This window comes from Cherax quadricarinatus, chromosome 55 (assembly GCF_038502225.1).
Source record: "Cherax quadricarinatus isolate ZL_2023a chromosome 55, ASM3850222v1, whole genome shotgun sequence".
Taxonomy (NCBI): Eukaryota; Metazoa; Arthropoda; class Malacostraca; order Decapoda; family Parastacidae; genus Cherax; species Cherax quadricarinatus.
The window spans coordinates 12035262-12058834 of NC_091346.1; the positions used below are offsets into that span (position 1 = coordinate 12035262).

Here is a 23573-nt window from a genome sequence, read left to right on the forward strand (position 1 = left end):
GAGATGTCCTGTCTAAGGGCAATGTGTGGTGTAAATATTATGCAGAAAATTCGGAGTGTGGAAATTAGGAGAAGGTGTGGAGTTAATAAAAGCATTAGTCAGAGGGCAGAAGAGGGGTTGTTGAGGTGGTCTGGTCATTTAGAGAGAATGGATCAAAGTAGAATGACATGGAAAGCATATAAATCTATAGGGGAAGGAAGGAGGGGTAGGGGTCGTCCTCAAAAGGGTTGGAAAGAGGGGGTAAAGGAGGTTTTGTGGGCTAGGGGCTTGGACCTCCAGCAAGCGTGCATCAGCGTGTTAGATAGGAGTGAATGGAGGCGAATGATACTTGGGACCTGACGATCTGTTGGAGTGTGAGCAGGGTAATATTTAGTGAAGGGATTCAGGGAAACCGGTTATGTTCATATAGTCGGACTTGAGTCCTGGAAATGGGAAGTACAATGCCTGCACTTTAAAGGAGGGGTTTGGGATATTGGCAGTTTGGAGGGATATGTTGTGTATCTTTATACGTATATGCTTCTAAGCTGTTGTATTCTGAGCACCTCTGCAAAAGCAGTGATAATGTGTGAGTGTGGTGAAAGTGTTGAATGATGATGAAAGTATTTTCTTTTTGGGGATTTTCTTTCTTTTTTGGGTCACCCTGCCTCGGTGAGAGACGGCCAACTTGTTGAAAAAAACAAAAAAAATTATTTTTTCTTATAAAATGGGAGAGAATCTTTTTCTGAAGGTAATGAAACCAAAAGTATGAAAGTTGATGAAAAATTTATGGAATTACACTATCGTAAAGTTAGCAGTGTCCGTGATATTTACGATTCACTTTGAGCCCTATTTTTGGCCAATTCCATTCTTCCAGTTGACCACATCCATAGGAATTTTGCTAGTATTCCTTCTATCGATTGAGCACAAGAAACTGCAATTTACCTATTTCAACTACCAAATAGCATGATCAGAAATAGGAAATTTGGCCAGCTTCATACAAAAATAAAAAACTGTTAATTTAAACATAGGATCCAGAATAAACAATGAAGACATTTCTGGCACTAGAAAACATATCCTCTGTTCATTACTTATGTCCCCAGGCCTTTCGTTTATCATGCTTTCTTTCCCTTTTGAATTTCTATTCACACCAAAAATAGGAGATTTACTGATATGCATACCATTGCATTGCAATAATTGTATAAATAATGTCAGTGCATTCATGAAGGCATATCAGATCAACCAGTTGGATGCGTATTGGACAAGTGACATAATTTATGTACTTTGGAATACCAGCAAAAATCAAACTTTTCCACTACTTTGAGCTCAATTTCAAGCTACTTTCAGTCCTGAAATGAATCAAAAGCATCTCTATTTTTGTAATATAACTTCCATTCTATCAACTGAAACCATAAATACAACCATAAAAGCCACACAAAAATATACTGCATAGTCACTGTTTTAAACAAAAATATCTTTTCTAATTATACACTGCTCCTGCAGGATTTCTTTCATGTGGTGGACATTTGCTGAATAGACCCATTCTCTCATATCTAGGCCCAAATTTACTACTCAGTTTATCTGAGTGAAGTGAGCTCATGGCATAATTTTATAGCACAGAGAGCAAAGTGGTTAAAATGGTTTGGACATTTAGAGAGGATGGAGCAAAATATGATGAACTGGAAGGTGTATAAATCTGTAGTGGAGAGAAGGAGAGGCAGGGTCATCATAGAAAGGTTAGAGGGAGAGAGTAAAGGTTTTTGTATGTAAGGGGCTTGGACATCCAACAGTTGTGTTAGTGTGATAGATAGGAGGGGGTGGAGGCAAATGGTTTCTATGATTTGAAGTGCTGCTGGAGAGTGAGCAATGTCAGATTTATAAGGGATTTAGGAAAACTGGTTAGCTAGATTTAAGTCCAGGAGGTACAAAGCACAGTGAAAGAGAAGTGGGGATACTGTAGTTCAGAGAAACACCGAAGTTGCAGTGTCAGTATGCCTACAAGGTGGTGATGGCGTGAATGATGGTAAAAGTTTTTTTTTCAGGTCACCCTACTTCAGTGGGAGACAGTCGATGTGTTAAAAAATAGATGTCTTTAGTGCAACACGAATAAGGAGTTTTTAAAAATATATGACGACTTAAAAAATGATCAGATAAACACAAAATTTCTTCTGTAGCTATAAATAGTTGTTTTTGTAATTATAAAAAAAATGCTATCCCTGTCCTTTTCTGTCTTCATAAATACAAAAACAGCACTAAAAACACACATAATGTACATAAAAGAAATACATGCATTAACCTTTTTGTCGTAAATCAGGAAACTCTTTCAGCACATCTTCTCGGTGATGTTCAAGAAAATGAAAATAGTTTGATATTGGTTTTTTAGGAGGTTCTGGCAGTCCCAGCTTTTCAGCTATTGTCTTCTTGTACGATGACACAAACCTAGAAGTAATCAAAGAAGAAAAAATATCTTGGGAAGTGCTTTAACATATAGAAAGAGTTTTCAAATACATGTACATGTATATTCTTGAAACGACATATATATATATATATTTTCTTAAACTCAACTTAATTTTTTTTTTTATCACAAAGATAGGGTGATGTGAAGGAGGACATTCACCATCATTCATTGAACAGCTGTCTTACCAGAAGTGCACAGACATCACAGTTCAAGAAATTGAAATGCAGCATCCACACCCATCCTTCAGAGTACTGGAACTGTACTTCCTAACTCCAGGACTGCAGTCTGGCTAAACTGTTTCCTGTATGCCTTTATAAATGTTACCTTGTCCACACTCCAACAAGACATCAAATCCCCAAAATGACCCAGCTTGCTCACTTTTAACACTCGCATACCTGCTGGATGCTTACAGTCATGCCACTTTAAAACCAACTCATCATCCCTTTAGCCTAACCTTCTGCCCAACTTAATTTGACTTCATGGTCAAAGTACTGTGTTCCATGATTTCTAAGTAACTAAACCATCGTAAGAAGCCCTCCTCCACCCTCTGAGTTACACCTTTCATACTCCCACTCCTAGCTGACTCTCAGTGAGGTAGGGTGACCCCAAACAAGGAGGAAGTCTTTAGACCATAATTCACGTAATCTCTTGTCAGAAGGGTGCTGACATCATAGCATGATGTCTCTCCTAAGTCATTCTTTAGGGTGCAGGCACTGTACTTCCCACCCCCAGGACTCAAGTCTGGCTACCAAGTTCCCCTGAATCATTTCACAAAAATTTCCCTGCTCACACTTCAAAAGCATGTCAAATCATAAAAACCACTTGTCTGTACTCACTCAGACATATTGCTCATACAAGCTTACTGGATGTTCAAGACCTTAGCACTCAAACCTTTATTCCTCCCTCTCATCCATTCTGAGACAACCTTGTTACAAAATGTGACATCTACTAAGTGAAGATATCTCCAGATAATACTAAAAGGTCAACTTATTGATCCCCCTCTAGCATCAAGCTTGCTTCTGGTTTTGTAACAGTTTGTTAGAGTATTCTAATCTGGTTACCCTATAAATTATGTGGCTTCTCAATAGCACTTTGGGATTACAACTGGATGAGTGCAGACCAACTAAATAAAAGTCGAGATCTTAAACCCTTTGAATGTCGAGACCCCTGCTCACAAACTTCCTCACAATGTCAAAGAATTTTCAAAAGAAAATATATACAGTAGACCATCGTTTAACCCTTTGACTGTTTCAGGCCCCTCTCTGAAACTGTCATTCTATATCGCCAAATATTCAAAAAAAAAAAAATTATTTTTTCTTATGAAAATGTTAAGATTATTTTTCTGAGTGTTTTAGTCCAAAAAAAAAAATTTTGCCATCGGTACTTACCGAGATATAGAGCCGTGAAGTTTGCAGAAAATGAGCCGCGTATGGCAACAGCGGCGACTGCCGCTCACCCGGTAAACTTTATTTAGTTTACTTGTAATTGAAGGTTTTTTGTTTTTTTCACTATTTTATTTTTTCACATAACTTATGTGGCCTATGAGACCAAAGTAAGGTGCAATGTATATATATACACTCGTTGTATACAACACAATAAGCACACAAACATAATTATCAGTATATTGTTTACAAAACTTGTTTACAAAAACAAACAAACAATCATCCTCCTCCTCCTCCTCCTCCTCCTTCTCATCCTCCTTCTCCTCCTCCTCCTTCTCCTCCTTCTCCTTCTCCTTCTCCTCCTCCTCCTCCTTCTCCTCCTCCTCCTTCTCCTTCTCCTCCTCCTTCTTCTCCTCCTCCTTCTCCTCCTCCTTCTCCTCCTCCTCTTCTTCCTCCTCCTCCTCCTCCTCCTTCTCCTCCTCCTCCTCCTCCTCCTCTTCTTCCTCCTCCTCCTCCTCCTCCTTCTCGTCCTCCCTCTTCTCCTTCTCCTCCTCCTTCTCCTTCTCCTCCTCCTCCTTCTCCTCCTCCTTGTCTTGTGTGCGAGTGTGTGGCTTATAATTGTTTTGAGTCAGAAGTCGGCAGCTGTCAAAGTGACATATTGTCTCATTAGTCGCTACCCCTACCGCCTGTCAAAACAATGGGGTCGGATGCTGCTTCCCCTCCTCCATTCTATCTAATTATCTTTCTCCCTCATTCTATACCTTTCAATCTGTCTCTCTTTCTATCTGTCTGCCTATCTCTGTCTCACAGGTACACATAAATACAAGTATACATAGTGTAAATTACCTAGGATAACCCAAGAAATCCAGACAAAGTGCTATACTCTGCTTGAAGATGTGAGTAAACGTGATGACACAGTCTTGTGGCTCTCTCTGAGACAGAGAGCTAGATGGACAGACAGGGAGCTTGACAGACAGACAAATAGACAGACAGAAATGTTTGTGTACCAGCAAAAATGAAGGTAGGGCGATGGTCATGTAATATTACCCTCCTTTACGCTCATCAAAGTCAGCTCTTATCAGATGTTATCTCCCCTTATCTTGTCACTGTCATGGGGTGGACTTTTTTTTTTCTTGCTTCAAGGGAACAATATTATTACATCTTCTTCTTCCTCCTCCTCCTCCTCTTCTCCTCCTCCTCTTCCTCCTCCTCCTCCTCCTCTTCCTTCCCTCCTCCTCCTCCTCCTCCTCCTCTTCCTCCCCTCCTCCTCTTCCATTGCTTTTGGTCTCAAACTCCTCCAAATCATGAAATTGATCTTCACTGACACTTCCATCTGTGTTAGAGCATCACTTGGGAAGAGAAGAGTCCCAGATTTGCTGGGGAATCACATATTTCTTACCGCTAGACATGCTGAAAAATGACAACTGAAATGGCATTCCCACAATGCACCACTGGCTCCCCGATTTTTTTTATATGGTGCACACTGACCATGGAGACCCATTCTCTCACATGTGGGCCTACCAGCTTTCTCCTGCTTGATTTGAAGCTGCTAGAATTTATGCGTATAAATACGTCAGAAACATTGGCTCGTAAGACGTATTTATACGTCGGAAACAGTCAAAGGGTTAACATGGTAGTTATGTTCCTGAAAACGCCGTGTTAGACAAACTGAAGAACTTACGGGAAAAATGGGGTTGTGTTCCTGGGAGCCCCCAAAAAGCCAAACAACTTTTTTTTAGACCTCCAGATCTTACAAGATAAACGTGAAAATGTAATTGTAGTGCACTGTCGTGATATATCACTGCTTAAGACTACAAATGCAATAGAAACAAGAGTATTTCTACCTTAAATTGTGAGTAATGGTGTCTGTGGATGATTGTGAAGAGAAAGGATATGGACAGTGTTGTTCTACTGGGCTGAAGTGGATAGTTGTTGGGTGTCGGCAGAAGTGGATGGTTGAGGTTCTATTACTGAAGTCGATGGTTGTGTTGGAGTGTGCATAAATTCTGTAATGGAACTCTGGACTCTTTTACTCTGCAGTACATTATACAATTGACGGTAATGCATCATCAGCTGGTCTAGACCCTGTTTCAAAGCAATGCTTCTATATTTGTTATTATATAATTATACTATTACTATCAATAAATAATATCTACCTAACATATTTATTCCAGAATAATATTAGGTACAGTGGAATCTCAAATTTAATCCGTTCCAGAAGCTAGTTCTAAAGTTGAAAAGTCTGAAAGGCGAAGCAATATTTCCCATGAGAAATAATGGAAATACAATCAATCCGTTCTAGAAACCCAAAAATATTCACAAAAAAATACATTTTATAGACAGTATTGCATTATAGTTTTACATAAACACAACAAATATAGTGTACAATTATTAATAAATTTAAATAAACATATAAAATAACATTTTTTCTTACATTTATTGAAGATTGGTGATGGCATCTGGAAGATAGGGAGAAGGAGAGAGGGAGTTGGTGTTAGTGTTTGGAAGGGAAATCCCCCTCCATAAGGACTTTAGGTATCAAACCCTCTCTGGGGTTACTTCCCTTATCTTTTAATGCCACTAGGACCAGCTTGAGAGTCACTGGACCCCTGTCTCACAAAATAACTGTCCACAGTTCTCTGTTTCTGGCACCTCATTAAGATTTTCCTAAAATGGGACATGGTTCTGTCACTGAACTTGTTGCAAAGATGGCTTGTTTCAACTTGCTCAGGGTGGTACTTCTCCACATCATTTCACTTGGTGCAAATCTCCTTAATCTTTGAAGAAGGCACCTCATCCACTCTCTCTTCCTCCTCCTCTGAAGCAAGTTCCTGAGCTGTGGTCTGATACTGTTCCAGATGAAGCTCTTCCAACTCTTCAGTGGTTAGCTCTTCCCTGTGGTCTTCCACATCCTTGCCACTCACCTGGTGCCTGTGCTAACCTTCCTATGGTGTAGAAATATACCTAGTTGGATGAATCTTATTGTGGCTAGTTGGTCTAGTGGCTAACGCGACGGGCTGGAGTTTTGAGACTCTATGACCGCGGGTTCAATCCCGGCCGGGGGTATGGTTTGTTTGCAATCGTGTCATTACGATTTCTTGAGTCATGTTGACGGCAGTGAAGGGACTTGAGCTAGAGTTCGTCACGGCCACGCTAGCTGGAGATTCGTCTGTAAAAACTTGCATTTGTGATCACAGTGGTGCCTGTGCTAACCTTTCTATGGTGTAGAAATATACCTAGTTGGATGAATCTTATTGTGGCTAGCTGGTCTAGTGGCTAACGCGACGGGCTGGAGTTTTGAGACTCTATGACCACGGGTTCAATCCCGGCCGGGGGTATGGTTTGTTTGCAATCGTGTCATTACGATTTCTTGAGTCATGTTGACGGCAGTGAAGGGACTTGAGCTAGAGTTCGTCACGGCCACGCTAGCTGGAGATTCGTCTGTAAAAACTTGCATTTGTGGTCACAGTGGTGCCTGTGCTAACCTTCCTATGGTGTAGAAATATACCTAGTTGGATGAATCTTATTGTGGCTAGCTGGTCTAGTGGCTAACGCGACGGGCTGGAGTTTTGAGACTCTATGACCGAGGGTTCAATCCCGGCCGGGGGTATGGTTTGTTTGCAATCGTGTCATTACGATTTGTTGAGTCATTACCTTAAAATATTTGTAATCTTAATGTAGGGTGAGAGGTGAGTTTTATTATTTAAGTCAGGTTTGGGAAGTATGGGTAGCCAGCCAGGGCAGCCCTCCCCACCTCACACACATGTAATATACTAGATTTAATTAAAGCTCCCAAGAGCGATCAAATACATATAGAGTACATTCATTAATTACCTTAAAATATTTGTAGTCTTAATGTAGGGTGAGAGGTGAGTTTTATTTGTAGGAAGTCAAGTTTGGGAAGCATGGGAAGCCAGGCAGGGAAGCCCTTCCCACCCCACCCATACATAATGTAAACAAACCAGATGAACGTGTCTGGTTTTCGTCATTTTACATTGTGTATAAGTCATCTCCACGGTGATACAGTAGAATAAATAAAGAGAAACACTCCCATTCTCCTGTAACACCATTTTTAGAAGAAATGACGCCCTGAGTGAAGGCAAACTTAGGTAATGGTACACATACAGTGTGAGGGTGATTTTCATCAAAAAAGGTTTGCACTTCAAGCCATTTTGCACACATTTCCTTAATCTTTGTAGTAGGCAATTCCTTCAATTTCTCTCTCCCCTCCTTTGAACCAGTTTCCTCAGGTCTGGCCTCTTGCTCTTGAAGTTGATCTATCACCTCATCAGTGGTTAGTTCTTCATTGTCGTCCTCCACCAACTCTTCCACATCCTCCCCACTAACCTCCAACCCCAAGGACTTCCCCAATGCCACAATTGATTCCTCAACTGGCATACTCCTCTCAGGGATAGCCTCAAACCCTTCAAAATCCCTTTTGACTACACATTCTGGTCACAGTTTCTTCCAAGCAGAGTTCAAGGTCTTCTTAGTCACTCCCTCCCAAGCCTTACCTATAAGGTTTATACAATTGAGGATATTAAAGTGATCTCTCCAAAAGTCTCTTAGAGTCAGTTGAGTTTCTGAGGTTACTACAAAGCACCTTTCAAACAGAGTTTTTGTGTACAGTTTTTTGAAGTTTGCAATAACCTGCTGGTCCATGGGCTGCAGGAGAGGAGTGGTATTAGGAGGCAAAAACTTGATGTTAATGAATTTCATGTCCCCATAAAGTCGCTCTGCCACGTCTGTAGGATGACCAGGGGCATTGTCTAACACCAGGAGGCACTTAAGTTCTAATTTCTTTTCAGTTAGGTAATCTTTCACATTGGGGGCAAATGCATGGTGTAATCAGTCATAGAAAAAGTCCCTAGTGACCCATGCCTTACTGTTTGCCCTCCACAGCACACACAAATTTTCCTTGAGGACATTCTTTTGCCTGAACGGTCTGGGAGTTTCAGAGTGATACACTAATAAAGGCTTCACTTTGCAATCACCAGTAGCATTGGAACACATCAACAAAGTAAGCCTGTCTTTCATAGGCTTATGTCCTGGGAGTGCCTTTTCCTCCTGAGTAATGTAGGTCCTGCTTGGCATTTTCTTCCAAAACAGGCCTGTTTCATCACAATTAAACACTTGTTCAGGTTTCAGTCCTTCAGTTTCTATGCACTCCTTGAATTCCTGCACATATTTTTCAGCCGCTTTGTGGTCCGAACTGGCAGCCTCACCATGCCTTATCACACTATGTATGCCACTACGCTTCTTAAATCTCTCAAACCAACCTTTGCTGGCCTTAAATTCACTCACATCATCACTAGTTGCAGGCCTTTTTTTAATTAAATCCTCATGCAACTTCCTAGCCTTTTCGCTTATGATCGCTTGAGAAACGCTATCTCCTGCTAGCTGTTTTTCATTTATCCACACCAATAAGAGTCTCTCAACATCTTCCATCACTTGCGATCTCTGTTTCGAAAACACAGTTAAACCTTTGGCAAGAACAGCTTCCTTGATTGCCTTTCTGTTGCCCACAATAGTAGAGATGGTTGATTTGGGTTTCTTGTACAACCTGACCAGGTCGGTGATACGCACTCCACTTTCATACTTATCAATGATCTCTTTCTTCATCTCTATTGGAATTCTAACCCTTATTGCTGTAGGGTTGGAACTAGAAGCTTTCTTGGGGCCCATGGTCACTTATTTTCCAGATAAAGCACCGAAAACACTGTAATAATACGAAATATTCCGATTGTATGCTTGAATGTTACCGCGGAGGCTGGCTGGTAAACAATGCCACCGGCGGAACATATGAGGCTGGCTCAGGCCGCACATTGGACGCGTCTTGGACGAAGGGCGCTGAGCGGGTTTTTGGGCAGTATGCGAGGCAAAATTTTAGCAATCAAAGCGTCCGGTATGCGGATTGTCTGTTATGCAAGGCGTCCGGTATGCGGGGGTCCACTGTACATATAATTATCAGTTACAATAATGTAGGTATACAGTGGACCCCCGGTATTCGATATTAATCCATTCCTGAGAGCTCATCGAATACCGATAATATCGAAAACCGAATCAATTTTCCTCATAAGAAATAATTGAAATCAAATTAATCCGTGCAAGACACCCAAAAGTATGAAAAAAAAAAATTTTACTACATGAAATATTAAGTTTAATGCAATAGAATAATTACAAAAACAATAAAATAATTGACACTTACCTTTAATGAAGATCTGGTGATGATTGATGGGATGGGAGGAGGGGAGAGGTGTTCGTGTTTAGAAGGGGAATCCCCTTCCATTAGGGCTTGAGGTAGCAAGTCCTTTTCCGGGGTTACTTCCCTTCTTCTATTAATGCCACTAGGACCAGCTTGAGAGTCACTGGACTTCTGTTGCACAACATAACTGGCAGCCTCACCATGCCTAATCACACTATGTATGCCACTACGATTCTTAAATCTTTCAAACCAACCTTTGCTGGCCTTAAATTCACTCACATCACCACTAGTTGCAGGCAATTTCTTTACCAAATCGTCATGCAACTGCCTAGCCTTTTCACAAATGATCGCTTGAGAGATGCTATCTCCTGTTATCTGTTTTTCATTTATCCACACCAATAACAATGTCTCAACATTTTCTAACACTTGCGGTAGCTGTTTCGTAATCACAGTTGCACCTTTTGCAAGAACAGCTTCCTTGATTGCCGTTTTCCTGGTCACTATAGTAGAGATGGTTGATTGGGGTTTATTATACAACCTGACCAGCTCCGACACACGCACTCCACTTTCGTACTTTGCAATTATCTCTTTCTTCATTTCATAAGTCATTAGCGACTTTTTTCTCGAAGGGTTGGCACTAGAAGCTTTCTTGGGGCCCATGGTGACTTATTTTGCAGAAACAAGCACCAAACACAGTGATAATATGGATAATATGGAATGTACTGAATGTATCCTTAGATGCGCGCACACTGGCTGGCTTGTAAACACTGGCACACACGGGGCAGTTCAGGCCACACGTGGACAGATCTTGTACGAATCGTATCGAATACCGAGGAAAATTTTTTGCAATATAATGCATCGAAAACCAGATTTATCGAATACCGATGCCATCGAATACTGGGGGTCCACTGTACTATAGTCTGCCTGAGCTACATACCTACACTTACCTACACAGCTACGCAATATTTAATGTGGCCCAGAGCCATATTATTACCATCGACATATCATGTTCACTGATTTTAATCGTTTATAACAACTACCTTTAGATGCCCTCATAAACAAAGGGAGAAGTAATGAATAATTCATGCCGAGAATTGTAAACAAAAGCATTATGTATTAAGAGGAGTGACATAATGTTTTCCCTCCACCCGGCTACCACACCTCCATAGTAGTATACAGTGGAACCTCTACTTGTGAGTGCATCTATGTACAAGTTTTTCCAAATACGACCAGTCAATGGGTCAATTTTTTGTTTCCATACGCGAGCAAAATTTCCATAAGCGAGCTTACCTCAAGGCAGGTTCCTTGACACTGGTGAGGGGCTCTTGCTCTTGATCTAGGGAATTGTATCTCATTTGTTTGCTGGACTATCTTATTGAAACTTGGGCAATGTATGATGGAAAGATGCTTCTTAACGTACACCAAAAATGAAAGAAATCTAAATAAATAATGGAGTTCACTCCTCAACAATTAGCCACCCCTTAGTGGTATTTTCGTATGGATTTTATGGTTGTATTCTCGTTTTTTTGGTCTCATTTGATAGAATGAAAGATATATTACAGAAATAGATATGATTTTGATTGCTTTCATGAGGAAAAGTGCCTTGAAATTGAGCTCAACACAGGAGAAATGTTCGATTGTTTTGGCTATGTTCAAGAGTAAACAAATGTCCATTCCAATATGCAGTCGTGAATGGGTTGACATTATTTATACAATTATTGCAATAAGGCATAACAGTAAATCTTATATTTTTTGCATAAATAAAAATTACAAATTATTTATATTGTAATAATAATAATAATAATAATAATACTAATAATATGTATAATAATAATAGTATGTATAATAATATAATACAATAAAAATAATAATATAATACATATAATAATGTACTACATAATAATAATTATAATAATAGACGGCTTCAAAAGGCTGTCACTAGGTGGCAGTGTTTACCATAACATAGAGGGAGCGGTTGTGGCTGCCTCCACCTGTTACATAATGGTATATTTTATTCATTCTAGAGTACATACAGTGGTCCCTCATTTATCGTCGTTAATCCGTTCCTGGAAGTGTGACGATTATCGAAAAAGACAATTATCGAATCAATTTTACCCATAAGAAATAATGTAAATACAATTAATCCATTCCTGACACCCAGAAGTATTAAAACAAAAAATTTTTTTTACATGAAATATAGATGTAGTACATAAACAATACAATGGGACATGATGAATGAAACATTAACAGCATAACACTTACTTTATTGGCGATTCTTCTTAGTGTATAGAAGACTGGAGGAGGAGAGAGATTGGATTAGTTACTGTTTGGAAGGGGAATCCCCTTCCATCAACACCTCAGGTACCAAGTGCTTTTCTGGGGTTACTTCTCTTCTCTGTTTCTTAATGCCACTAGGACCAGCTTGAGTCACTGGAGTCCTGTCTCACGAAAAAAGTGTCCAGAGAGCTCTGTTTCTGGCATCTCTTTAAAACTTCCCTAAAATGGGCCAAGACTCTGTCACTGTACAAGCTGTCGATATGGCTTTCAACATCCTTCTCAGGGTGATGTTTCTCCATAAATCTTTCCATCCTACCCCACATTTCAAAAATCTCCTTAATTTCTGAAGAAGGTACCTTCTTCCATCTTTCTTCCTCCTCCTCTGCAGCAAGATTCTGAGCTGTGATCTGTTCCTGTTCCTGCTGAAGCTCTTGCAGCTCCTCAGCTGGCCAGTTCGGCCACATGTACGCCACTTTCATATTGTTCAATGATGTTTTTCTTAAATTCAATCGTATTTCTCACTTTCTTTACCAAAGGCTTGGCACTAGGAGCTTTCTTTGGAGCCATTGTAGCTTATTTAGCACTCGCAAGCACTAAAATGAATGGAATATCATGAAATATTTCGTATGAACAAGTGAGGGGACCGTCACTCACTGGTAAACAATGGCATAATGGCTGGGAAGGGAGGCCGAGGCGGCTCAGAGCATGAGTACGCATCCCGGACAAAGGACGATTAGCGAGTAAACCGACCATTTGCGAGCCAATGTTTGGACGAGAATAACACGACGATTTCCGAAAAGGACGACTATCGAGCCGGACGATTATTAAGGGACCTCTGTATCAGGTTTCTGTGTTATTTATATTGTTTATTATTTCATATCAGATGAACTGTGATAGATAAATAAGCCATACAGATGATATTAGCGAAATATTCAAGAAGTATTTTGTCTGGTCTTTAGACAAACACTCGTCAGCCGCTGCCGCCGCCACATATATAATGACATATTTTATTCATTCTAGAGTATATATCAAGTTTCTTTGTTATTTATATTGTTTAATATGTCACACTAGATGAACTGTGATAGATAAATAAGCCGTATAGATGATATTAGCGAAATTATTCAAGAATATTTTGTCTGGTCTCCAGACAAACTCTTGTCCACCATCGACATCACCCATACCATTACATGAATTACATATTTTATTCATTTTAGAGCATATAAATCAGGTTTCTATGTTATTTATATTGTTTATTATGTCATATTAGATGAAGTGAGATAGATATAAAAGCTGTAGAGTTGATATTAGCAAAATTATTGAAGCACAGAATTCCACTGGAACAGATTAATTGCATTTCAATTAAACCTTTCAGGGTCGCCAGGCCCTCTCCGAGACTTGTTCTCAGGGTCGCCAAATTTAAAAAAAAAAAAAAAAAAATTCTTATGAAAAGATAGAGAATCTTTTCCAGATCATAATGACACCAAAAGTATGAAATTTGATGGAAAATTTACGGAATTATGCTCTCGCGAAGTTAGCGGTCTCGACAATGTTTACGCATTGGCAATTTTGCCCACTTTGAGCCCTATTTTCAGCCAATTCCATTGTACTAGTCAACAAAAATCATAATTATTTCGCTAGAACTCCATTTTTTCTATCGAATGAGTACAAGAAACTACCCATTTACCGATTTCAACTATCCAATACAGTGGTCAGAATTTAGCAATTTTGCCAATTTCACACAAATTTCTAAAGATGCCAATTTCCAAATAGGGTCCAGAATAAACAAGAAAGACATTCCTGGCACTAAAATAACATTTCCTCTGTTCATTAGTCATGTCCCCACGTCCCTCTTACATTCTTTTGCTTTCCACTTTGAATTTTTATTCTCACAAAAAATAGAAGATTTACTGTTATGCAGACTACTGCATTAGTCTAGAAATGGTATAAATAATATCGGCGCACTTGTGAAAGAATATTAGACACACCAGTTGATGTGTATTGGATGCTTAGCACGATTTGTTTACTTTTGAACTTTGGTAAAAATCGAACATTTCTGCTACTTTGAGCTCAATTTCAAGGAATTTTTCATTGTAAAACCAGTCAAAATCATCTCAATTTCTGTAATATGTCTTCCATTCTATAAAATGAGACCAGGAAAACTAGAATACAGCAATAAATACCATACGAAAATACAGTGCAAAGTCGCTGTTTTAATCTAAAAACACGGTCAAAGTTTTTTTTCTCATTACGCACTGTGTGCTGCAGGATTTTTTTTATACTGCGCACACTGACCACATAGACCCATTCTTTCATATGTAAGCCTACCAGCTTTCTCTCACTAGATTTGAGGGCGTTAGAATTTAGGCGTACTAGTATGTCAAAAAAACATGGTGCGTAAGCCGTACTAGTACGGCCGAAACTCTGAAATGGTTAATTTAAATGAGCATAATTGACTCTGCAAACAAGCAAATCCAGTTGCGAGCAAAGTCATGAAACGGATTAAACTCACAAGTAGAGGTTCCACTGTATAAACATAAAATGCTTATATGCTATGTAACATGTTTCTTATATAATTTTGAAGAAAATATCATAGATGGATTAACGAAAATGTCTATATTAACGTAAAATAAGACATTTAATAATCCCAAGAGTGATTATTGTTAGTACAGTGGACCCCCGCATAACGATCACCTCCGAATGCGACCAATTATGTAAGTGTATTCATGTAAGTGCGTTTGTACGTGTATGTTTGGGGGTCTGAAATGGACTAATCTACTTCACAATATTCCTTATGGGAACAAATTCGGTCAGTACTGGCACCTGAACATACTTCTGGAGTGAAAAAATATTGTTAACCGGGGGTCCACTGTATTATGTAATGTTTTCCCTCCATCCGGCAACCACACCTCCACAGCATATAAACAACATGTTTATATGCTATGTAACATGTTTCTTATATAATTTTGAAGAAAATATCATAAGTGGATTAACCCTTTGACTGTTTCGGTCGTATATATACATCTTACAAGCCACTGTTTTTGACGCATATACAGTGGACCCCCACCTTACGAATGCATCGCGTTACATTAAATCCACCATACGAAGCATTTGAATGCAAAAATTTTGCCTTGCCTCACGATAAAAAACTCACCTCACGTGATTTGTCCAGGACGCATCCCACGCATGGCCTCAGCTGCCCTGTGAGTGCCAGTGTTTACAAACCAGCCAGTGCGGTCGCATCTAAGCATACATTTGGTATATTTCGTATTATCAAAGTGTTTTTAGTGCTTGTAGCTGCAAAATAAGTCACCATGAGCCCCAAGAAAGCTTCTAGTGCCAACCCTGTGGTAAAAAGGGTGAAAATTACTATGGAAATGAAGAAAGAGATAATAGCTAAGTACGAAAGTGGAGTGCGTGTCTCGGAGCTGGTCAGGCTGTACAGGTCTCACTCAACATTCACGTTTCCAGCTTTCGCGGGCTTCACACATTCACGAATTCCCAACCGCCAAATTCCCAGCCACCAAATTCCCAGCCGCCAAATCATATTCAAGTTTCCCGCCACCTGCGAGTCCCTACTACCCTCCCACCGACCCCCGCAACTGGCAGCCAGCCCTCCCACCACTCAGTGTGGTGAGTGTTTTGTTTGTTCATTATTTGCTGTTAAACTACAGTATAAATAATGTAAACCCATTCATGACTGCATATTGGAATGGCTATTCGGACAGGTATTGGACGGTGACATCATGTGTTTACTCTTGAACACAGCAAAGAATCAAACATTTCTGCTACTGCTAATAATAACAATAGTAATAATAATAATAATAATAATAATAATAATAATAATAATAATAAATACGATAAAATTGAAGAAGGAAGTTGTACAAAAATATGAGGGAGTGGTTGACACATCGTCAGTGTGGCTTTGTTTATGCTGGAGTGAGCAATAGTCTCCCTGCTCTTCCAAACATTTCACAATAATTCATTGTGTTTGGTGCTTGTAGATTGAGTGCGACTGGAGTGGTAGAGGCAGTGGCTGAGGCAGCTGTTGAGGCAGCGATTGAGGCAGTGGTTGAGGCAGCGATTGAGGCAGTGGTTGAGGCAGCTGTTGGGGCAGCAATTGAGGCAGTGGGTGAGGCAGCTGTTGAGGCAGCGATTGAGGCAGCAATTGAGGCAGTGGTTGAGGCAGCTGTTGAGGAAGCGATTGAGGCAGTGGTTGAGGCAGCGGCTGAGGGAGTGGTATTTAATAACATACATGTTATTAATAATAATAATAATACATGTTATTAATAATATGTACTATTATTATTTATAACATATATGTTATTAAATACCACTGCCTCAACCGCTGAATTATTGTGAAATGTTTGGAAGAGCAGGGAGACTAATGCTCACTCCAGCATAAACAAAGCCACACTGATGATGTGTCAACCACTCCCTCGTATTTTTGTACAATTTCCTTCTTCAATTATATCGTATTATTATTATTATTATTATTATTATTACTATTACTATTGTTATTATTAGCAGCAGCAGAAATGTTTGATTCTTTGCTGTGTTCAAGAGTAAACACATGATGTCACCGTCCAATACCTGTCCGAATAGCCATTCCAATACGCAGTCATGAATGGGTTTACATTATTTATACTGTAGTTTAATAGCAAATAATGAACAAACAAAACACTCACCACACTGAGTGGTGGGAGGGCTGGCTGCCAGTTGCAGGGGTCGGAGGGAGGGTAGTAGGGACTCGCAGTGGTTGAGGAAGTGGTGGAGGCATTGGTGGAGGCAGTGGTGGAGTCTGTGGATGGTGGATGAATTTGGTAGGGTGTGCAAAAGAAGAAAATTAAAGGTGAATACAGGAAAGAGTAAGGTTATGAGGATAACAAAAAGATTAGGTGATGAAAGATTGAATATCAGATTGGAGGGAGAGAGTATGGAGGAGGTGAACGTATTCAGATATTTGGGAGTGGACGTGTCAGCGGATGGGTCTATGAAAGATGAGGTGAATCATAGAATTGATGAGGGAAAAAGAGTGAGTGGTGCACTTAGGAGTCTGTGGAGACAAAGAACTTTGTCCTTGGAGGCAAAGAGGGGAATGCATGAGAGTATAGTTTTACCAACGCTCTTATATGGGTGTGAAGCGTGGGTGATGAATGTTGCAGCGAGGAGAAGGCTGGAGGCAGTGGAGATGTCATGTCTGAGGGCAATGTGTGGTGTGAATATAATGCAGAGAATTCGTAGATTGGAAGTTAGGAGGAGGTGCGGGATTACCAAAACTGTTGTCCAGAGGGCTGAGGAAGGGTTGTTGAGGTGGTTCGGACATGTAGAGAGAATGGAGCGAAACAGAATAACTTCAAGAGTGTATCAGTCTGTAGTGGAAGGAAGGCGGGGTAGGGGTCGGCCTAGGAAGGGTTGGAGGGAGGGGGTAAAGGAGGTTTTGTGTGCGAGGGGCTTGGACTTCCAGCAGGCATGCGTGAGCGTGTTTGATAGGAGTGAATGGAGACAAATGTTTTTTAATACTTGACGTGCTGTTGGAGTGTGAGCAAAGTAACATTTATGAAGGGATTCAGGGAAACCGGCAGGCCGGACTTGAGTCCTGGAGATGGGAAGTACAGTGCCTGCACTCTGAAGGAGGGGTGTTAATGTTGCAGTTTAAAAACTGTAGTGTAAAGCACCCTTCTGGCAAGACAGTGATGGAGTGAATGATGGTGAAAGTTTTTCTTTTTCGGGCCACCCTGCCTTGGTGGGAATCGGCCAGTGTGATAAAACAAAAAAAAAAACAAAAATGTTATTAAAGCATAACATGTATATATTTAGTACAATTTACGACGTTTTCATGCATTTTATGATTGTTCATGGTTCAACAAGTTAAGGAAGCAGTATTGTAATATATTTCCCTACAATATATTGGGGCACCAAACATTCACGTTTTTTCAACATTCGCGAGGCTCTTGATCCCCTAACCCTCGCGAATGTTGAGGGAGACCTGTATACCAAACCCCAATCAACCATCGCTACTATCTTGGCCAAGAAAACGGCAATCAAGGAAGCCATTCTTGCAAGAGGTGCAAGTTTGTTTTCGAAACAGAGATCGCAAGTGATAGATGATGTTGAGAAACTTATTGGTGTGGATAAACGAAAAACAGATAGCAGGAGATACCATCTCTCAAGCGATCATATGTGAAAAGGCTAGGAAGTTGCATGACGATTTAATTAGAAAAATGCCTGCAACTAGTGATGTGAGTGAATTAAGGCCAACAAAGGTTGGTTTGAGGGATTTAAGAATCGTAGTGGCATACATAGTGTGATAAGGCATGGTGAGGCTGCCAGTTTGGACCAAAAAGTGGCTGAAAAATATGTGAAGAAATTCAAGGAGTACAGAGACAGTGAAGAATTGAAACCTGAACAAGTGTTTAATTGTGACGAAATAGGCCTGTTTTGGAAGAAAATGCCAAGCAGGACCTACATTACTCAGGAGGAAAAGGCACTCCCAGGACATAAGCCTATGAAAGACAGGCTCACTCTTCTGATGTGTGGTAATGCTTGTGGTGATTGCAAAGTGAAGCCTTTATTGGTGTATCACTCTGAAACTCCCAGAGTGTTCAGAAAAAACAATATTGTCAAGGGTAATTTGTGTGTGCTGTGGAGGGCAAACAGTAAGGCATGGGTCACTAGGGACCTTTTCGATGACTGGTTACACCATGCATTTGCCCCCAATGTGAAAAATTACCTAATGGAAAAGAAATTGGACCTTAAGTGCCTCTTGGTATTTGTTACGTTGGTTGTCCCTTATTACTTTGATAGTAAGGTTCTCACTACATGTTCTAGTGTGGGGTAGCTTTTACTTAATGGCCTTATCTGTCTAGGGGTAATACTTACATCATGGCTGATCATCTTGAGTGTCTCTGATACCCTTTCACCAGCCCTCTTCACAGGTTATGTAAACTACTACTATAAAAATATAACTGTATTCTCAATAGATATGTACAGAATATACAATCACAGCCTCACATTTTCAAAACAGAAATCTACACACTCCATATCTGTTCTCCCACATGGTGTATCCCAACAACTTTTGTCCTCTCTTCTTGACATAACTCTGGGCTAACCAGTGTTTTGACACACTTTAGTCACCCTGGGTATGGTGGTCACAACTTAAATTATAAAAACTCACCCCTGGAGCACACATAATGCCCCAAAAGATAGAAGAAGGACCCAGAGATCCTGCCAGGTTGAAGGTCAGCCACAGAGAGAGTGAGTCAGTGAGAGGGAGAGAGAGAGAGAGGCTAAGCTCCTCCCACCAAAACAAAAGACTGTTGCCAAGCACAATTCTCCAGTTACCACAATTCTACCACACCTTAATTTTACTTTTACAAAAGGAAATACAACTTTATAAACTACTTATTTAAATTGTGTGTTTATGTGTCTATAGTATAACCTATTATATTGAGAAAAATAGGCTTGACCCAGCTGCCTCTCAGTCATAAGGTTGATCAGTCCTTCTGACATTTAGAGCAAAGTCCCCATCAATTCAATATAATTAGGTATTCCAGAGTAACTGTTACTTATAAATACATGTTGGGTCCTATAGCCCCATAACACCCCCACCTCCAGACGAAGTCTCACAAAAGCTAGCCGTGTCCCTCAGGATACGGCTAGTAAAAAGTATATTGCTTAAGTCTGAAGGCGGTAAACAAGACTACTAGAAATGCTACATATTTCCTAGCACCATAACTACTCTTCACTTTACTGTTATTTACAACAGATTGCAGAATTTTTTAGAAAAGCATTTTAACCATACCCATATACTCAAGTGTGTAACTATTTACAATTTTAGTGACTTTTAAACAATACACATTACAATGCAAAAATTGCACACAATGCCCACTGTGAAAGCCCGCACCAACAGGCCTGTGCCTCTGCTGCGGTAATCCAGCAAGCAACTGGTACTCCAGGGTGGCATCTTCCTGATCAGGAGACGAGAGTAGAGCCAAACCCAGAGCAGTCAGGCGTACACCAGGCAGGAAACTTCACAAAACATGTCAAGGTGTCTCTCACTTGGTGGCCAAACCAAACAGTGAGACTTCCAGTCAACACTCACGATCCTTAACATGGTCAGGCACTCAAGCCCATCTTCCGAGGTCCCACTCCACACAGATCCTCCAAACTTATGAAGAGGAGGCTGACATAGAACATGGAGGGGTCCAAGGGACCACAAAGGCAAATCGTCGGGCCGTTTAGTATATAGAGCACACCAAGACACAACATCACATACCTTCCTGAACGTCTCATGTTACCGAAGGTTGTCAACCACTGCCTCAACTCACATTTACGTACACCCTGACCCTCGTCACACTTTTGGCTCTGACTCGACTCCTTCACAGTCAGATGGCTGGTAGAGAGTACTCAGGCTCGCCGAGAGTCCACCACTGCAAAAACAACAAGGTCAGCACAAGACAAACACTATGTACAAAGTACGCACCCTGCATCTACATGAAACATCTAGAGAGAGCATCAGCAACCACATTCTCTGAGCCTTTTATATATTTGACTTCCAAATTAAAAGGCTGTAGGAACAAAGCCTATTTTAAGAGTCTGATTTTAGTCACCATACACAGGAACAGGATGAAGAGATCCTGAGACATGTACAAATGCTGAATAGCCAGCCCCAAAATGAAAATTTTCTTTCCTGTGATAAAATGTTGACATTTAAATTTAGAAGGTTGCTCACTGATAGTAACAGTTCTGCAACCTCTCGCAGTGCAACAACAAACACCAAAGACATCTCTTTGCACCCAGGTTGGATACATCAAGTTTACACAAACACCATCACGTTCCATCTCACACACAAATTTTAAACACACAATGAACACAATTTGCATTACACACATTAAAATGGTGCTTGAACACAGACCATGGAAATCACATCTTCCATGTTTTAGCTTATTTAAAATGTTTGCATCTTTTAGTGCATAAGTATCAATCTTTCTAATTCTGTAAACCTTAGTTGTTAAACGTACTCTGTGGTAGTCAGTGTTTATGCCCAGGGTGCCATCTAATTTGGGAACCATGAAGCATGGGAATGCCCACTGACTCTCACTAAGCACTACAAACTGGTGTTGGAAGAATTTCACTTCTTCCTCCATCTCCAATTTTTCATACAGATTTTTCCCACACAAAAATTGTTGAATTGGCTCAGTTTCCTTAACAATTTCCTCATGGAGTTTCAATTTTTCCCCATTACTGACATCCCAAACTTTTATAAAGTTCCAAGGTGGCTGAGCCAACTCTCCAACATTTTTCTCATTAAACCCAAGCATGCATTTCCCAAAATCTTTTACACACATGTTATTTCTTAAATACGCTTTTGGTATTTCATACAGATTATTGTTTTGCAGCCCTTTACATTCCATTAAAACATTGGTCTCTCTGAATTTTTGACACAACTTCAAACCTTTTGACCGGTTACTGTGTACATTATACTCATTCTTTTTCTGCTCAGGGGTGTGGGTTTTATATCTAACCCCTGGGAACTTCCCCCACAACATGTTCAGCTCACAGCAACTTGCCATACAGATTTTCACATGAATTGGCTCCAGTATCAGCACTTCCCTTCCAGCCTCCAGAGTATTATGGTTCACATTATGGTCCCACATCATCATCCTGGTCTGGTTGATGGGCACGTTCACTGGTACCATCCACCTCATATGAGCCAAACGGTATCTGAAACTGAGAAAAAGCTCCGAGGGGGGAGCATCACCATCCTCCCCAAGCCAATAGCTCAGAAATTCCAGAGTGCTTCCCCACTCAGCAAATACAAAGAAAGGGATCCTCTCATCCCAGTTGTTAGTATTGTCTATACCATAGGCTTGCATCATTGTCTTGAGGGTTTGATGTAATTTCTCTATTTCCCCTTGAGATGGAGAGTGATACACAGTTGAACACTGAGGCTCTACTTTTAGTCCCTTCAAAACATTTCTAAAAGACTTTGAGGTAAAGTTAGATCCTTGATCTGTTTGTGCTGCTTGAAGAAAACCAACATGAAAAAAGAACTTCATCAAAACCCTTAAGACTACATGAGCAGTTATCTTATGCAGAGGGACTGCTTCCAGGTACCTGGTAGTGGAGCAAATTATTGTTAGTAAATAATTATTTCCCATTCTGGTCCTTGGGAGTGGGCCAACGACATCCACTACCAGCTTGCTGAAGGGTTCACCTGGTGCTGAAATCGGCTGAAGGGGAACAGGTTTAATACTTCGACTAGGTTTCCCTATAATTTGAAAGACATGATAGGTCTCAATATACTCTGACAGTCTCCCACAGCTGAAACCAGAAGAAATGCCTGGAAACCTTGGACATCACCATCTGGGGACAAAACCCTTGTTCTCCTTCCATCGATACTGCAAATAGAGGTGAATTCTTTGTAAGAGTTTCCTCCCTGAAATGAAAACACTTATTTAACTGTAACATCTTTTCCTCAGCAACAGCGACATTTTCCTGCACAGAAATTAATTGCACCCTAGCAGGTGCAGCCTCTCTCACACTATTTCCTTGATCTCTGCACTGATTAGGCTCAACTCGGGTTGTGGTATCCTTTTCTTTAGTTGATTGCAGTTCAACCTCAGAAAATAGAGTTTCCAAACCTAAGTCCTCACCATCCTCATGAGAAATATAAGGATTACCCTTGGTATCCTGGTCACGAGACATACTTCTTGTGATGGCACCAACAGGGAAAAGGTCTGGCAGGGTCTCCCTAGCCTTCTTCTCCCAAACTTTGGGGCCTGGTTGCCCCCATACTAGTGGTTCTTTACTGTCTAACAAGCCCATCACATTATTCCCTAATAAGAGGTCGACCCCTTCGAAGGGAATTTCATCTGAGATACCTACAGGGAGATAGCCAACTTGGTATGTAGATTCTACCCATAATTTGTGTACCGGTGTCCTTATGGTTGAACCCGCAATACCCTTCAACAATATATCTACCCCAGTATAGGTATCCTTAGACACTGGTAGCACTCCAGCACGTAGCAAAGAGTAGGTGCTACATCCATCTCTCAAGGACAATATGTTCTCAACTCTGCCTACATTCTTTTGCAAACCAACTGTGGACCTACTAGAAAATATACACATCCTGGGATCTAGATCCAAAGGTTCCTCCTCACCTTGCCTTGAAGACCTAATGCAGGCAACTGGATGTATCTCTGCAGTTAGAGTCCTCTGGGGTGGTTCCTCCCTTTCCTGATCTCGCCGCCTTGACCAGCAAAACTTTTGTGTG

At 40.5% G+C, this 23573-nt stretch overlaps 1 protein-coding gene across 11 annotated transcripts in view; it reads right to left on the minus strand.

Annotated features, from left to right (window-relative positions):
* LOC128699014 (transcription factor A, mitochondrial) overlaps positions 1 to 23573 on the minus strand; it is a 168295-nt gene that overhangs the window by 135414 nt on the left and 9308 nt on the right. For 8 of the 11 annotated variants that reach the window (XR_011393530.1, XR_011393532.1, XR_011393529.1 and 5 more), the window contains exons 2-3: positions 5661 to 5822; positions 2273 to 2415 (exon numbers count right to left, since the gene is read on the minus strand). Coding sequence is in view for 6 of the 11 variants with exons in the window: in XM_070096817.1 (XP_069952918.1) it covers positions 2273 to 2415; positions 5661 to 5822 (305 nt within the window). In the remaining 5 variants the exon portion in view is untranslated. Of the gene's footprint in view, positions 1 to 2272; positions 2416 to 5660; positions 5823 to 20625; positions 20728 to 23573 lie in introns of all 11 variants that reach the window. The other 3 variants (XM_070096819.1, XM_070096821.1, XM_070096822.1) reach the window with 2 other exon arrangements.